The sequence below is a fragment of the Oncorhynchus mykiss genome, chromosome 17, assembly GCF_057628025.1.
Source record: "Oncorhynchus mykiss isolate SJ-2025 chromosome 17, ASM5762802v1, whole genome shotgun sequence".
Taxonomy (NCBI): Eukaryota; Metazoa; Chordata; class Actinopteri; order Salmoniformes; family Salmonidae; genus Oncorhynchus; species Oncorhynchus mykiss.
Window position 1 is genome coordinate 59,462,737 of NC_143038.1, and position 18,044 is coordinate 59,480,780.

The 18,044-nt window shown below is 43.2% G+C and overlaps 1 protein-coding gene across 1 annotated transcript; it reads left to right on the forward strand.

Moving 5' to 3' along the window:
* The first annotated feature begins 110 nt into the window (after window positions 1-110).
* On the forward strand, window positions 111-15,046 carry zgc:113054 (uncharacterized). The gene is made up of 11 exons (XM_021569801.3): window positions 111-766; window positions 2,315-2,504; window positions 2,594-2,685; window positions 2,781-3,013; window positions 3,327-3,563; window positions 3,652-3,726; window positions 3,919-4,135; window positions 5,189-5,397; window positions 6,056-6,128; window positions 11,585-11,702; window positions 14,090-15,046. The coding sequence occupies exons 1-11, from the start codon at window positions 751-753 to the stop codon at window positions 14,283-14,285; spliced, it is 1,656 nt and encodes a 551-aa protein (XP_021425476.2). The 5' UTR covers window positions 111-750; the 3' UTR covers window positions 14,286-15,046.
* The last annotated feature ends 2,998 nt before the right edge of the window (window positions 15,047-18,044 follow it).

Below are 18,044 nucleotides of genomic sequence, written 5' to 3' on the forward strand. Positions count from 1 at the left end.
GCACTAATCATTGCAGTAAAGTTGTCCAGCAACAGGGTAATCAAATTAAGATCCTACACCTGAAAATAAAGAGTAATAAAACTTGCAGCTGACAAAAAAAAGCAGATGTCAGTCTAGGATGAGTCAAGATGTTTAAGATCAACTTTTTTGTAGAGTAAATGTATGATAATGGGAAATATGCACAGTCTTGAAGTAAAGTGATCATTCATGTCTTTGTATTGAGCTAAGAATCCATTCTATTTTATTTTAACAGTTGAATGATTTCACATTTTACATGGCTCATTTTAACACTTCAGCACCTCGTGACAAAAGTGTAGACATGATGGAAACCATTTGTATTTTTCTTTCATTACACAAGTGGCCTTTTTAACGTCTGGATGCCTGAGCTGGACAGATACCGTGGCGCTTGACTTGGTTGAAGGTCAGCTCCATTAGACATAGCTGTGTTATACGGTTTGCGCCCACGTGATGACAGTAAAACGACCCGAAAAAACGTTGTCGCGAAAGGTTTACACAAAAAGTTTGACATCGATAGACAAATCTTACAGGTCAACGGACACGTGGGCGGAACTACTGTGTGGGAAACTAGGAGTTTATTTTGGGGAGTTTCGTAAGCCATCAGTAAAGGACATTTACACAACTGAAACGGGGTTAAGCTATATAGATAGACAGACAGCTGCTTTGCCAGTCGCCCTTGTGATTTGACAACTTGTTGTGTATTTTGTATTACGAACGCCGTGGAAATTCACCATGCAGGCGGCCAAAGGTATGTCGGGTCTTTCTCACAGAACTAGCTATGATTGCAGAAGCTCGAAAGAATGAATGTGGTTGGGCTTGTTAGTTGCAGGAGAATGTCGCGGGGAAACATCAACTGGAAAGATGATAGGACACTTAAATAGTATATTCGTAATAATCCACTATATGTGCATTGTAAAACTAAACATTACATTTATATTAATTGTAATTAAATTAAATAACCTACATATAGGACTAGCTAGATGTGGTTAAGAGGTCAATGCATGGAACGCAGCCGTGGGGGACTAGGACCCCGGATTGGCGCATATTTAACAAATCTGATCTAACAAAGTGGATATTCGTCAAGATTGATGTATTGTAACATGCCCACAATGTAGTTACTAACGTCCGATTTGAACATATGTGGTTGTTTTCGCTGCATAACATTTAGAATTGGTCCCTTTTCAGGTTTAGAATAAGTGAATGATTAATGCTAGTTTCCTAACTCCCGTTTGTAGTATCGCTAGCATACAGAAATCGGCGGTGGTAGTCTAGTTTTGAACTGTATTGTAGTTGATTGGTGACGATGGCATTAACATGTCTTGGGGTTCACATCTATACAAGCAGTTTACTCCGATTTTACATTAACATATTGTGAAATACACATAAACAATAGCCTAAATGTATGAGGTACCATAAGGCATCTTTCACCCACGCGTTTCGATGGCATATCCATGGTTTTGGTCGAGTTCCATTGACATCTTTACCGCATCTCTAGGAACATACACTTATAACCCCGCCTGTTGCAGTTATTTATTGGGCTCGTCCGTCCTTCCTAGAGCTCTATGTCCATCTAATGGTATAGTTATGTAATGACAGAGTAGTCTATGAATTGTCCAGTGGGAAAAGTACCCAACTGTCACTTGAGTAAAAAGTCACACAGCAAAATACTACTTGAGTAAAAGTATAAAAGTATTTGGTTTTAAATTTACTTAAGTATCAAAAGTAAATGTAATTGCTAAAATATTCTTAAGTATCAAAAGTAAAAGTAGAAATACTTTTACATTCTTTACATGAAGCAAACCAGACGGCACAAATATATTTTTTATTCACGGATAGCCATGGGCACGCTCCCAACACTCCAACATCATTTACAGACAAAACATTTGTGTTTAGTGAGTCCGCCAGATCAGAGGCAGTAGGGAGGACCAGGGATGTTCTCTTGATAAGTGCGTATCATATGTAACATTCCATATGTAACAAGTACTTTTGGGTGTCAGAGAAAATGTATGGAGTAAAAAGTACATCAGTTTCTTATGAATGTAATGGAGTAAAAGTTCTCAAATATATATTAAAGTACAGATACCCCCCCAAAATGACTTAAGCAGTACTTTAATGTATTTTTTACTTAAGTACTTTACACCATTGGAATTCCATATTATTATAACGTCACTCCTTCTCTGTATCACCTTTCCCCCCCCTTCTGTCTCAAATTGTTCATTAGTATAATAGCCTACTGTACTCATTAGGCATATACTGTATAGGCTTGTGTACAGTTTTGGTCTTGTGTTCTCTGCAGTCTCTGACACCCCGATGGAATTCATGGTGGATTTCTTAAACAAAGCCAAGGAGATAGCAGATAGCACTGCCAACATTCCAGAGGAACTGAGGGTCAACCTACAGAAGGCCCTGGACATAGCTTGTGGTCTGGACGGCTACCTGGAGAAAATGAGCAGCCAGGAAAGTGCACCTCTCGCTGAGCTGTATCAGTGAGTAATTCTCTTGTCCGTCCCACAGACACAGTTCACATGGATGGTTTCTGATGCACATTCTTACTTAATCCCATACGGATGTGTAGGAAAACGATGGAACACGACTGGGATAAAGTATTCGAGGAGGGCAAGACTCAGTTTCGGCTTCCAAAAGAGTGCATCACTGGGCATGTGGAAGGTGAGACATCTCTATTGGGTACAGTTGTGTAGATGCTTGGTTAGAGATACATATTTAAGTAGTGCTAAATATTTGTCTTGATGTTTTATTGGCAGGCCAGACTCTGAAAATGCTGGTTCACATGAGTAAAGCCAAGAGGATCCTAGAGATAGGCATGTTCACAGGGTATGGTGCTCTCTCAATGGCTGAAGGACTGCCCGAGGATGGGTCACTGGTTGCCTGTGAGATTGAGCAATATCTTAAAGAATTTGCTAAGCCCATATTTGACAGGTCTCCACATGGCAAGAAGATAACAGTGAAGATTGGTTCTGCCATGGATAGCTTGAAGGTGACTAACTACCTGTTGTGTAACTACATTGATTAAGTTTAGCCTGCAGTGATTACACATGTTAGTCTACTTGCATAATAACCACGTTATATAGTTACATGTATATACAATGCAAACCAAATCACTTAAAGTAACATACAATAAATAGCCAATTATATATATATATATATATATATATATATATATATATATATATATATATATATATATAAAACAACCATTATACCTAAGTAAAAGGTATACACTGTATCAGTGTATCTAGCTCATTGACAGTGAATGGTCCGGCTCTCTGATAATATTGTCTCTTTTAAAGGATCTGGCTGCAGCAGGCGAGCAGTTTGACATGGTCTTTATCGACGCAGACAAGAACAACTACATCAACTACTACAAGTTCATCCTGGACCACAACCTCCTACGGCTGAGTGGTGTGATATGTGTGGATAACTCTCTGTTCAAGGCTAAGGTCTACCTAAAGGACACCACTGATGTAAACGGGCTGGCGCTTCGAGATTTTAACCAGTTTGTGAAGAGTGATCTTCGTGTGGAGCAGGTGAGTGGAGAGACATGGCTTGCAATCTGTCTAATTATTACTGGGTGTTTACTCCTGTGTTAGTAAAGAAGGTTTTTCTTTTTTTAAGGTCATTGTCCCCCTCAGAGATGGCATCAGTATCATCCGCAGAGTACCCATGGCAACAGCATGTGCAGGCACACAGGTAACATATGACGCATCCTCAGTCAGAACCACACTTAGTGCCCGTGCTAAAAGGAAAAGAAAATGACTATCATTGTTGTCATTGACAGCTGTAGTTACTACCATGAGTCAAATGGTGACTTTACAGTACTTAAAAGCTCATACAGACTTTTCCCTTCTCACTTATAACTCACTTGTGTGTGACTTGTCTCAGAGCAAGGTAACAGACGATGAGGTATTCCGGGGTTTGAACGGGAGGTCGATCCTGGACCGGATGCGTCTGGATGGCAGGGTGGCCTATGTGACAGGGGCAGGCCAAGGTATAGGCAGGGCGTTCGCACATGCCCTAGGAGAGGCTGGTGCCAAAGTGGCTGTGGTAGACCTGGACCAAGGGAAGGCTGAGGGCGTGGCAGAGGAGCTCACACTGAAAGGTAAGGCTTTGGCATTAGCACACACCACTATGATTGTCACAATGTTGGATTTTCATATTAACCTTCCATGTATTACCAGCAGATGGTGCTCTACTGACAGGGAAAAGGGAAATACTGTACATCATTGTTCCCCTACTAGCGGCCCAAGATTTGAATTGTTTTATTTTATTATTGTTGGACATTATGTAAAAATACCCCCACGCATAATAGAGAGATATACGCTACACTGAGTGTACAAAACATTAGGAACACCTTCCTAATATTGAGTTTGCACCCCTCCCTTTTGCCCTCAGAACAGTCTCAATTCATCAGGGCATGGACTCTACAAGGTGTTGAAAGCGTTCCACAGGGTTGCTGACCCATATTGACTCCCACTGTTGTGTCAAGTTGGCTGAAACCCAGCAGCGTTGCAGTTCTTAACACAAACCGGTGCGCCTGGCACCTACTACCATACACCATTCAAATGCACTTAAATCTTTGTCTTTCCCATTCACCCTCTGAATGGCACACGCACACAATCCATTTTTCAATTGTAGCAAGGTTTAAAAATCCTTCTTTAACCTGTCTCCTTCCCTCCTCTACACTCCCCTACACTCCCCTACATCTACACTGATTGAAGTGGATTTAACATGTGACATCAATAAGGGATCATATCTTTCACCTGGTCAGTCTATCATGGAAAGAGCAGGTGTTGCTAATGTTTTGTACACTCAGTGTATGTGATTGTATGCAAACGTAAGCCAGGTTTGAATGATTGTTTTAGTGAAATATTATATCTGCTTTGGCTTCTTGCGGTCGGTCACTTTGTAGTCTACAAATGATTTGTAATTATGTTCCGACCCCCTGACCTTCCGCTCAAGAAACCATCGGCTGAATCTAGTTCATTATCCCTGTTGCATATTGTAATCTGATTATATTATATTTTCAGACAAAACTTTCATCTGCACCACATGGCACCATATTTAGCATATGAAGACACAAAATAGTAATAATATCAATAATTTTGAACTTGCCTATTATTGCATTTTAAATAGCCACTACTTTTCAATCCAGGGATAAATTGCATTGCGATTACCGCTGACATCAGCAAATCGTTAGAAGTTGAGAGGATGATTGACAGCATTGTGTCCAAATGGGGAGCGATCCAAATAGCATGCAACAACGCAGGGATCAACATGAACTCAGCCAGTGAAGACACCAGTCTGGAAGAGTGGGACCAAACCTTTGATGTCAACTTGAGGGGGACCTTCATGTGTTGTCAGGTGTGTGATTCCTCTACTGTATTCTGTTGTAAGCCTAGGCCACTTATAGGGGACGCCTGATCTGCACTCTCATCTAGGATTGATGTGCCCAGCTGGTAATACACTTGTGTCCCCAGTGGACCGGCTGAATGCGGTGTGAAATGGTGTTGGAAAATGTTTTATTAAAACAGTACACATATTTTTCAATTTTTTCCCCCAACTGCCCGCCATTAAAGTTTGTTAAAGAGGAAAATGATGCCTTTGCAGCCTGACTGCAGGATGCTTTATGTATGAGCCGGTCCACGGGGGACACAAGTGTATTAACGGTTGGGCACATCAATCCAAGACAATAGTGCAGATCTAGAGCCCACTATTGGCAGCCTAGGCTAGTATGCTACTGTAGGCCTGTGTGATCTATTTCATTACTCAGAGGGTCATACCAGTGACATAAGTCTGTCTGGAAAATTGGAAACATGTACAGTTGTTTGCATTTGAGTTTACACGTCTAACTGTTTTGGGGGGAATGACATGTAAATTACACATGGAATATATGAGAGTTTGAGTTAGGGTCTATGAGTAAGTATGAATAATAATGAAAAGTGTACACACAGGGTGTCAATACTAAAAGTGTGATGAATGTTTCTAATATGTGTCCATTCTCCCTGAATTCTTGCCTCAGGCTGCAGGTCGTGTGATGCTGAAGCAAGGATATGGGAAGATTATTAACACAGCGTCCATGGCCAGTCTAATAGGTTAGTGAATATTCTATCTATCCTGTATGTTCCCTTTAGATTTCATCAACGTTTTAGAGGGAGAATGTCTTCCTTTCATCTCCATGTATGGTGAGTCAATGAAGAATGGTGAGTCAAGTGAAGAATAATGACCTGAGCTTTGTTGCTGCATTGATATGTCTCCTATAGTACACTGAGAAGTACAGTAATGTAATACTCATCACAGTGATTTTGTGCACCAGAACATAATTGTATACAGTTTGTTTCTGTATCGTTGCGAAACGACTTCAATGGGCTTGGTATTCTACAGTCTTGCCATTTCAGTGTACTTTAGTGAACTTAAAGTGACAGAGGAGGAAACTTGGTGACCCATTTCACAAATGCAATCTTTTTTCTTTTTTTTTAAGTATAATTGCTAATACTGCTAATCTTCACCATATAACTGTTTATTCAGGACAATGCTATAGTGATTTATCCACCCACGTTATTATCCCGCTGCAAACACAGTTAGTTGTGATTGCTGCTCATCAAGGCACTTTTGCATCATAATAAACATCCATCTCCTGAGCTCTAGGGAGGATGTGTTAGTAAGGAAACCTGAGGTCCAACATGTAAAAGACTTCCTGTGCAACAACCCTGCCTGCCTCTGTAAAGGGCTGTGCTTAAGCAGCAGATGCTTTTACATTTTACTAAGTGCATTGTGAAATGGGAGTTATTCCCAGCCCAGTGTAAATCCTCCTACAGGTTCCTCCAGAGAAACAGTAACACTTCATCAGCAGTATAGTCATCGCCAATAAACTGCTGTGACATATGGGCCTGAGTCCCAACTGCAGGGGCAATCTGTAAAACAGGGCCATGCTGGTAAATAGAGGATGGCAACAAAAAAAAGTGATCCATTACTCAGTTACGCACAGTCCTGCAGGAATTTACTTTACTGGTCTGGACATCTGTTACAGTATTGTCATAATGAATAATCAGAGGGGACCTGTTTTAGCCAAGTAGGGTACCAAAAAGCAGCCGTGAATGTGTATTTTAATTGGACAATGACAGCTTTTTGTCCATCTGCTGAATAAAATTTGTTTTTCCCCTCCCCTGTACATTTGAAGAGAATGATGGTAGGCCAGACAAAGGAAGAGCATTTTTGACATGCTAACAAAGCTGTATTTGAGAGTAGATGTAAAGTATTTGACCTGACTAAGGAGGATAGAGAGAATCATGTCAGCGGCACGCTCATTCAGCCTGTGTACCATCTTTACTTCCTATCTGTCCTGAGGACTTTAGTATGTGTAGGCCTGTGATGAAAAGGGCTCGTTTCCCCCCACTTAGAATGGGCAATAAGTAGCAGGGGGGGATGTTAAAGAGGATTTTAGACAGTGCTCTCTTTCTCCCTCTCTAAGGATTACTGCTCTTAAAGACGGAAAACATCAATGCAGGTTTATTTGAAGGATAAAGGCCTGTTTTGAACGGTATTTTGGAGCTGTATCATCAGGTCTTCAGTGAGGATTAGCACTGTTAGGCTTTTTTAGCTGTGTTTCCTGTCCTGATAAATCGGCTTTCACCTTCAGTCTGGGTGTAAGCCCTGGGCTTTGCTCCTCCTCACGTGCTCCTCCTCTCCTCCAAGGCTGGGGTCCTACCCAAGGGCCTGCACCTCCTCCTCAGCCTCCTCACTCCATCATGGAAGCATCCTCCATCCTCTTCTCTCCTCACATCAGCTCTGTTCCTTTCTAAACAAACGAGGGACCGTGAATCTCCTGTCCACTCTGTCTCCCCAGGACCAGCCCCTGCCTCTCTGCAGCTGTGTCATATTTATCATCTCTGTTCCGACCGAAGCAATTTGGCAGTGAGATCAAGGGGCGACGAGGTTAACTACTAAAGTTGTATGTAACTTGGAGGCTTCCCTGTGATGATTAATCAACCAGAGGGAAATTAGCCGCTGTCCAAGCATCCCATGCAGTGTGCAGCATCTGTGATGGTCAAGGCAAACAAATGGTGTGTTGCCTTTTGTATTTTGACATGGCTTTATCCACAGGGTCCCAAGTACCTAATGGAGGTGTTTTCATGTAGCATGCAGTAGAAACCAGGGTGCTGAGTTATGATTGAAATGAAGAAATGCATAGAATGAATAATATGCAGGGGTACTCGAGTGGCGCAGCGGTCTAAGGTACTGCATCTTAGTGTAAGAGGCGTCACTGCAGTCTCTGGTTCGTATCTAGGCTGTATCACATCCAGCTGTGATTGGTAGTACCATAGGGTGGTGCACAATTGGCCCAGCGTCGTCCGGGGTAGGCCGTCTGTCACGGCCGTCCTCCTCTTCATCTGAAGAGGAGAGGCGAGATGGATCTGAGGACCAATACGCGGCGTGGTAAGTGTCCATGGTCAATCTTTAATAAAGAAAGTAGCGAACACTGAACACTATACAAAACCAGTAAACAAAATAACAACCGTGAAGCTAATCATATGGACTGTGCTGAAACAAGCCATCAACATAGACAATCACCCACAAACAAACAGTGCAACCCAGGCTACCTAAGTATGATTCTCAATCAGAGACAACTAATGACACCTGCCTCTGATTGAGAACCATACTAGGCCGAAAACATAGAAATGCCCCAAAACATAGAAAAACAAACAGACTGCCCACCCAACTCACGCCCTGACCATACTAAATAAATACAAAACAACGGAAATAAAGGTCAGAACGTGACAGTACCCCCCCCCCCCCCCCCCCCAAAGGTGCGGACTCCGGCCGCAAAACCTTGACCTATAGGGGAGGGTCTGGGTGGGCGTCTGTCCGCGGTGGCGGCTCTGGCGCGGGACGCGGACCCCACTTCACCATTGTCTTAGTCCGCCTTATTGTCCGCCTCCGTGGCTTTCTCACCATGGCTACCCTTCTCAATGACCCCACTGGACAGAGGGGCAGCTCGGGACAGAGGTGGGGCAGCTGCTCGGGACAGAGGGACAGCTGCTCGGGACAGAGGGGCAGCTGCTCGGGGCAGAGGGGCTACGGCAGCGGCGCCGGACAGGCGGGAGATTCCGGCAGCGGCGCCGGACAGGCGGGAGGCTCCGGCAGCGGCGCCGGACAGGCGGGAGGCTCCGGCAGCGGCGCCGGACAGGCGGGAGGCTCCGGCAGCGGCGCCGGACAGGCGGGAGGCTCCGGCAGAGGCGCCGGACAGGCGGGAGGCTCCGGCAGAGGCGCCGAGAGGCGCCGGACAGGCGGGAGACTCCGGCAGAGGCGCCGGACAGGCGGGAGACTCCGGCAGCGGCGTCGGACAGGCGTGAGACTCCGGCAGCGGCGCCGGACAGGCGTGAGACTCCGGCAGCGGCGCCGGACAGGCGGGAGACTCCGGCAGCGGCGCCGGACAGGCGGGAGACTCCGGCAGCGGCGCCGGACAGGCGGGAGACTCCGGCAGCGGCGCCGGACAGGCGGGAGACTCCGGCAGCGGCGCCGGACAGACAGGACCACCTGCAGGGAGGAGACAGAGAGACAGCCTGGTGCGAGGGCTGCCACAGGAACCACCAGGCTGGGGAGCCCTTCAGGAGGCTTGGGGTTAGGAGGAGGCACCTGAAGGACCGGGCTGTGGGGGAGCACTGGAGCTCTGGTGCGCAACCTTGGCACCACCTCCCCAGGCTGGATAACCACTCTAGCCCGGACCCTCCAGAGTGCAGGCACAGGTTGAACCGGGCTGTGGGTAAGCACGGGAGATCTAGTGCTTACTACACGCACCTCTCCCTTAGGCTCCACTCCCACATTCGCCTGAAGCTATTCCAGCGTTGCTTTTGCTGTATGCTTTGGGTCATTGTCCTGTTGGAACGTAAGTCTTCTCCCGAGTCTAAGGTCGTTTCACTCTGAAGCAGCTTCTAATCAAGGAATTGTCTGTTGTGCCTGGTTTTCTCCAGCGCTTTGAATTCAGGCCAAAGAGTTACATATTTGTTTCATCGGGCCACAGAATCTTTTGCCTTGTGCTCTGTCTTTCACATGCATTTTTGCAAACTCCAGGCGCTGCTGTCGTATATTTTTCTCAGAAGTAGCTTCTGTCTGGCCTTTCTCCCATAAAGCCCTGATTGGTGAAGTACTTTAGAGACTGTTGTCCTTCTGACAGGCTCTCCCATCTCAGCCAACAAACTCTGTAGTTCTGTCAGAGTGGTCATTGGGTTCTTGATCACCTCCCAAGGTCCTTCTTGCCCAGTTGCTCAGGACGGCCAGCTCTAGGCAGAGTCTGCGTAGTTCCATATTTTTTTTATTTCCCAATGATGGAGACCACTGTGCTTTTGGAAACTTTCAACACTAGTATTTGTTATATACTCTTCCCCAGATATATGCCTCAACACAATTCATGGTATAGTTTCTGCTCTGACACAGATTTATCCGTCGGACTGCCAGATGGTGAAGCGTGATTAATCACTCCTGAGAATGCGTTTCCACTGCTCCAAAGTCCAATGGCGGCGAGCTTTACACCACTCTAGCCGACGCTTGGCATTTCTCATGGTGATCTTAGGCTTGTGTGCGGCTGCTCGGCCATGGAAACCTATTTCATGAAGCTCCCGACAAACAGTGCTGATGTTGCTTCCAGTGGCAGTTTGGAGCATGGTAGTGAGACCATTTTTACATGCTTAAGCACTCGGTGGTCCCGTTCCTTGAGCTTCTATGGCCTACCATTTCACGGCTGAGCTATTGTTGCTCCGACATTTACACTTTGCAAAAACAGCACTTACAGTTGACCAGCCAGGGCAGCTCTAGCAAGGAAGAAATTTAACGAACTGACTTGTTGGAAAGGTGGCATCCTATGACGGTGCCACCTTGAAAGTCATTGAGCTCTTCAGTAAGGCTTATCTACTACCAATGTTTGTCTATGGAGATTGCATGGCTGTGTGCTTGATTTTATTCACCTGTCAGCAATGGGTGTGGCTGAAATAGCCGAATCCACTCATTTGAAGGGATGGTCACATACTTTTGTATATATATTGTACACTGCCAACTGTGGGACCTTATATAGACCGGTGTGTTCCTTTCTAAATCATGTCCAAACAATTGAATTGGCCACAGGTGGACTCCAATCAAGTTGTAGTGACATCTCAAAGATGATCAAAGGAAATTGGATGCACCTGAGCAAAATGTGGAGTGTCATAGCAAAAGGGTGTGAATACTTATGTAAATTAGATATTTTTGTGTTTCATTTTCAATAAATTTGCTAACATTTCTAAAAACAAGTTTTTATTTTTTCATTATGGGACATTGTGTGTCGATGGGTGAGGGTAATTTTTATTATTTAATCCATTTTTTATTCAGCCTGTAACACAATGAAATGTGGAATAAGTCAAGGTGTATAAAAACTCTCAGGAATGAACTGTATGTGTTTTAATTAGTTCAAGTTTAGTTTAAAACAAGTGATGGACAACAATACAAATCAAATAAATACATAAACCTATGCAGGTGTAGTTGGACCAATACTACTTGACTTGATTTGTCCCCTCTGCAGTGCCCCATCCACAGAAGCAGCTTGCCTACAACACCTCAAAGGCAGGAGTGGTCAAACTGACACAGACACTTGGCACAGAGTGGATTGACAGAGGGGTCCGAGTTAACTGCATCTCACCGTAAGTTTGTGTCCCAAATGTTAGTTTTATTAAATGGCCTGGCTTCAGAATAGGCCTATAGTGTGTCAATGTCAGATCTTATCTGTATCACCATACCACAACAGTTCACACATCACAAATACTTTTTAAAATGTCAATCCTAAATTTGATTTAAGAATGTACACATACAAAATGTCCATGGACTTCAAGCCCATCTGTTCTGAACAAAAATATAAATCCAACATTCAACAATTTAAATGATTTTACTGAGTTACAGTTCATATAAGGAAATCAGTCAATTGAAATAAATAAATTAGGCCCTAATCTATGGATTTCACATGACTGGACAGGGGTGCAAACATGGGGAGCAAGGCCCACCCACTGGGGAGCCAGGCCCAGCCAATCAGAATGAGTTTTTCCCTACAAAAGGGCTTTATTACAGACAGAAATACTCCTCAGTTTCATCAGCTGTCGGGGTGGCTGGTCCCAGACAGGTGAATAAGCCGGTCCTGGATGTCCTGGGCTGGCGTGGTTACACATGGTCTGCGGTTGTGAAGCCGGTTGGACATACTGCCAAATTCTCTAAAACGACTTTGGAGGCAGCATATGGTAGATAAATGAACATTCAATTTTCTAGCAACGTCTCTGGTGGACATTCCTGCAGTCAGCATGCCAATTGCACACTCCCTCAAAACTTGATATATCTGTGGCATTGTGTTGTGTGACCAAACTGCACATTTTAGAGTGGCCTTTTGTCCCCAGTACCAGGTGCACCTGTGTAATGATCATGCTGTTTAATCAGCTTCTTGATATGCCACCACTGTCAGGTGGATGGATTATCTTGGCAAAGAAGAAATGCTCACTAACAGGGATGTAAACAATTTTATGACCAAAAGAGAAAAGCTTTCTGTGCATATGGAACATTTCTGGGATCTTTTATTTCACCTCATGAAAAATGAAACTTTACATTTTTGTTCAGTATGTATTGCTATTTGTTGAGCTGCCAAGAACAGTAATGATGAGAAGTGATTGAGTGTTTTCCTCCATTGTGAAAGTTCCATTTAAGCCCTCAAACAATGTGCTCAGGCTTAATTAGATGGCGTCTTTAGGGAGGAACAAACACTTGCTCTAATTGTTATATTCAATTAGGAAATCAAATGAGCATCCTCACTCCAAGTGTCTCCACAACAATAGCACATTGTTTGTATCTAGTTGTCTGTGAAGCTGTGTGGCGGTGAAGAAGAGAACAGAGGAACACTTCGCTGCGCTGTGTATGTGTGTGTTAAGTCGAGCATCCCTTAGCCCCAGCGAATCCGTCCGGTGGCTCGGCATGCGGGGCCCGTCACCACACCCAGAACAAAGCGCCCACTCTGCTTTATTTATCGACAGCTTGTTTGCTCATTTTAATTTGCAAAGAAGCAATTCTTTCCCCCTTCTAACTGGCTGTCTCAATGGGGCGCTGATTTCGTAGAAGTGACCGTCAGTAAATATGCATAAAAAGGGACACAATTAGCGAGTGCGAGGTTGACTGCAGCCTGATTTCATTGGCAACTTTAGCCGCGCCGGTGATAAGCTGCATTATCTAGAAAATTGGTTGAGGGAAAACAGCACCTCTGATTGCCAGGAAAGGTTCCAGATAACAGGGCGCTGAAGAGAAATATAATTGAGGTGGAATATGTTAACCAAGGTGTCACATGCTTCTTGGAGCCGCTAATTTATCCAAATGTTGGAATTTGTATCAAGGCACAGCCAGGAATACTGCATGCCTAACATGTCGGGTACGGGCTAAAGATGAGTCGACCGTGAAGCTTTTAGTTACTTTCATAATGGTTGTGTGAAAAGCCTGAAGTCGTCTCACATTAGACACAGCTGTGTTGACACGTTTATCCAAATTATATATTTCAATAGGTGGAGAGAAAATCATTGGTCATGATAGATTAATGCTGACACAAGCATTGTCTAAACATGAAAGTACCTAAGTCTCAGAGGAGGAAATCACTATAGTACTATAGTACTAATCACTATAGTACAAACATACCTGTTTCTTTTAAATGCCACTCAAGCGCTATGCCTGAGAATCAAACCAGCTAAAGCACATATCAGGCAGGAATCAGGGAGACGCAGAAAAAGTGATAATGTACAGGCTCCTGAAGGCAAATTACACCTAGGATCCTGTCGTACCCGGTGGTGCTTCCTGCGACGTACCAGTCATTTAACACCACGCGTCCCACTGTAAATATCATCAGAGATGTACCCTTTTTCTGAAGGGTAATTGGGTTTATTTATTATTTTATTTTGGTTACCAAAGTGGTGGCTCTGAAACGCCACACTGCTGTCACTCCTGGCTTTGAAGTCTGGTGTCTCTGAATTCTCTTTCCCTCCAACTCTGTCTCCCTTTTTCTTTTCAGGGGGATTGTTGACACCCCTCTCATCCACTCGGAGAGTTTGAGGCCTCTGGTGCAGCGCTGGCTGTCAGATATCCCTGCTGGACGACTGGCTCTAGTGACAGACCTGCAAGCTGCAGTGGTCTACTTGGCATCTGACGCCTCTGACTACATGACAGGGCATAACTTAGTCATAGAGGGTGGGCAAAGTCTGTGGTAGAGAGAGGGAGAAGCTTAATTTTTCCCACTCTTGGTTCACTCTTGGGAATAGACACCCACCGCAGGTGGCTGGTGGCACATTAATTAGGGAGACGGACTCATAGTAATGGCTGGAATGGAATGATATGGAACACTTGGCTTCCATGTGTTTGATTTCACTCCATTCCAGCCATTATTATGAGCCGTCCTCCCCTCATCAGCCTCCTGTGGCGACCACTGTGACTGATCTCCACAGGGAACACTAGAGTAACAGAGATTAGGTCAGAGTGATTACCTCCCTGGTTTACCATTATGTCAGATTGGAGATTATTTTACAGTTTCATATAGTAGTCTTCACATAAAAGGGACATTTATTTCCACACAGTTGTGCTTTCATATCCCTATAATTTTCTTGACAGAAATGCACACTTTGTCGAAAATCCTTTTTACTCCTTCTACATGGTGCTATCCTTTGGACATCTGTGTTTTTATACGGAAACATTTTTCACGCTGGAATCTGTGAGTGACTCTTATAAACAGGTTTTTGACACCATTTGCCCCATCAGAGGTATTTGTTTCGTAAGTGAAAAGTACTTGAAACGGGTTCATAGTTCAAGATTTTAATACACTGAATGCATGCTGCTTTCTACTGTGCAAGTGCAGTACGTACTGGATATTAGATTGTGAAAGATGGGTTGGGCATAGTAGAAAGTACTGAGATGTGTATAACAAGATACTGTACGAAATACAGTCGGTTTATAAAATAAACACTATCAAACTTAATATTGTAACTAATCCTTTCCTTGTGGGGACTACATACTGAACACATAAATATGGTTTCAAAGCTAACTAGACATTCTATGCATATAAATGTGTAATAACTCCCTGTTTGACAGTCCTGGGATGGTTGTGTTTCTCCGGGTACCATAGTGTACCCCCCTCCTTCAGCTCTTCTCTCTCATGGTTTTGCTGATTGGTCCCCCAAGTGGTGCTTACAATCCACATCTTAATTGCTCCCTGTACTGTGCTATGTGCTGCAAAACAATGCTTAAAGGAGGTTAGCTGAGGGCATGGCCTTAGTCACTGCAATTATACCAAAGGAGTGTCCAATTAGCACCATCCATGCAATGAGACGGTGCTTGTTTGTGTGAGAAACTTCTCGCTATTAGTGGCCATACTCAGATTTACATAATGGGGTCCCTTATTAACGGGGCTAGTGAGTGAGAGGATCCCGTTTAGATATGGAAAGATCTGACGATCTCTGCATTTCAGTTGGATTTAATGTAGAAGACATACTAAACCTGCATGGTAGATAGACACAACTTCCTCACAGGACAATATCAGACATTTGATTTCTGTAAACAGTAAATGTAGAATGTATCTAGAATGACCTAATAAACATCTTAATATAACGTGAGTAGAATATTAGTTAGGCATTTCGTCAGATGGCCACAAAGGGGCAGTCTAGAGATGGGGAGCTACAGATATTTGCTGTTCTCTACCTTTCAGTATACAGGATAATCACTGTTTGAATGTGGGGTTATCAAGAACATTATTTGCCATTATCCGAGGGTAGCAACAAAGGGTCTGCTATATGTTTATGTGAGTAAATTATGATTGAAATGACATCTGCAATTCTAGTGTGCAAACAGCTGGACATGGGAATGAATCTGTGTTGAAATGTTGAACAAACGCAATGTACAGTACTTTCAATTAAAATGAAACAAATAGTGACATTTCCAATGTATCAAAAATGTCATTACTGTATATTCATCTGTTGCTACTGCTTGCCAAGAGATGAGGTGAGTAATTGTCGAGGTTCACAGTAATTGTTATGCAGGTATCTATCTACACAGTTTATGTTGGGAATTGTAATAACTGTTCTGATTGTAATCTGTCTTAATCTTAACTAAAGACAAACATTTACATGTCAGTTAACAACTTAAGTTGTGGTTTTCCATTAGTTGTACCTAAACACAGGTCGACTGGGGTCATACATACAGTAGTAGGTGTATCATTTTGTCAATTCATTAAAGTGTAGCCTATAGTTTTTACGGCATAACTATTGTAGCATTCACAGCAAGATGTTAAACTCCATCCTCTGTAGTACTGCTGCCTACAACACCACACTTTAGTCAGGAGTTTATTCACAGCATAATTCAGTCTCAACTGTTTTGATGTTATTATGTTTTGTATTGCTCTAAACGGTTTCAAAGCCCTTTTTGAAGATCTTGTTTTCCCTGGAAAGCGCAGCCACGAGCCAAATTCTGTATTTTGAGCTGAAAATGTGATCTCTCCAAACCTATGGCTTGCTTCATGAGGTGTAAGTGATCTTGAATACATTATTTATGACCTCCTTGTGCTGCAATTACGCTCAGTAGCGAGGCCCGCGAAAATGCCGGTGTTGTGCTAAAGAGTTCTTCAGCACAAAAGCACTTGTGCCCTCGCACTTCAAATCAACTTTGATTAATGTCCATGTTTGTCCTGGAATGCAACATTTTACAGCAGAAGCAAATCGTGAGTAGCCCTGGGTCGATGCGACAACAGGAGGAGACAACACAGCGGAGCACGGCCTGTATCTGGGTGAGAGAGTACGTCAGGGTTTATAGATGGCATATTAACATTTGACAACATCAATACCCTTTTATTGATATATTTTATCATGCCTCAGCCCTAGTGTAGTGAGTGAGATATTTGAAAATGAAATGTATAGCCTTTATAAATGGAGCTAAGGTTCTTACAACAGTAGGTCTACATGACCCATTGTGTCAATGAAGTGTGGACAAAATCAATTATTTAAAATAATTTTACTTCCAACAGGTCAATAAAGACTTTATTTCACTGATGTAAATACAAATACATCACCTCAATCATCCTTTATTGTGGTCATACCATACGTTTATCAAAATTAGGAAGGGTAGTGAGTAGAAAATGGGGGACCAAGTATCTTGATAGTGTTGAAAGACAATTGACACAATAAAAGCCTCTGTCAATTTTAACAGCGTCAGAACTCTAGTAGGTAAAAGGTCCAATTACTGTTTATTTTTGACCATTTTTATTGGAAACAAATAAAGTGTCTTGGCAGAAAGCTATTTCTCCGGCAAGAATTTAGCTTTGACTGTCTGGGAGTGGCCTAAGTGAGGGGCCTTATTGGAGAAACCTAATGAGAGGGATATCTAACCTAAAAACTAGCTGTTATTGGCAGAGAGGTTTGAAACTCTTTGTTATTGGCCTATTCACTTCTTGCAAAACAACTTGACCTTTCAGGCGGTATTTTCAAACAGCTTTTACACTAAAACAGCATAACCATAATTTTCACAATTTCACAGTATTATTCCAACCTCATAGTGTGGAAATATATAACACCAGAAAATTGTGTTTTTAACTGCACTGGGCCTTTAACATGAGTTAACCACTGTCCTTCAAAGTTGATCAACCCCACGCCAGTAAGATAAAACAGTGGAAACACATGAAGGGAAAGACACACAGACGCCAAGTAACCTTTCCAAACGGCAGACTGCTTGACATTTTAGGGACCTTGATTCAAACTTGGGAATAATAGTGGTTTTAATTATATGCATGTTTAAATGAGCAATTATTGATACAACCTAGTTGCATAAGCCCAGGGGATGGAAATGGCCGTCAAGACTGTTTAATTCATTTTTTAAAGCTCCTTCAAGTACATTTCATTTTCATTATATCACCACAGTTGTGTTTTCTCTGATGGTGAGGGTTGCATCAGCTCACCTGCTCGTCTCTTGCTCTAGTGTGTGTGTGTGTG

Bases quoted from the DNA above. Each gene is read 5' to 3' on its own strand.
- zgc:113054 (XM_021569801.3), top strand. The intron at 2,686-2,780 runs GTGAGACATCTC...TTTTATTGGCAG, and splicing joins CATCACTGGGCATGTGGAAG to GCCAGACTCTGAAAATGCTG. The intron at 4,136-5,188 runs GTAAGGCTTTGG...TTTTCAATCCAG, and splicing joins AGAGGAGCTCACACTGAAAG to GGATAAATTGCATTGCGATT.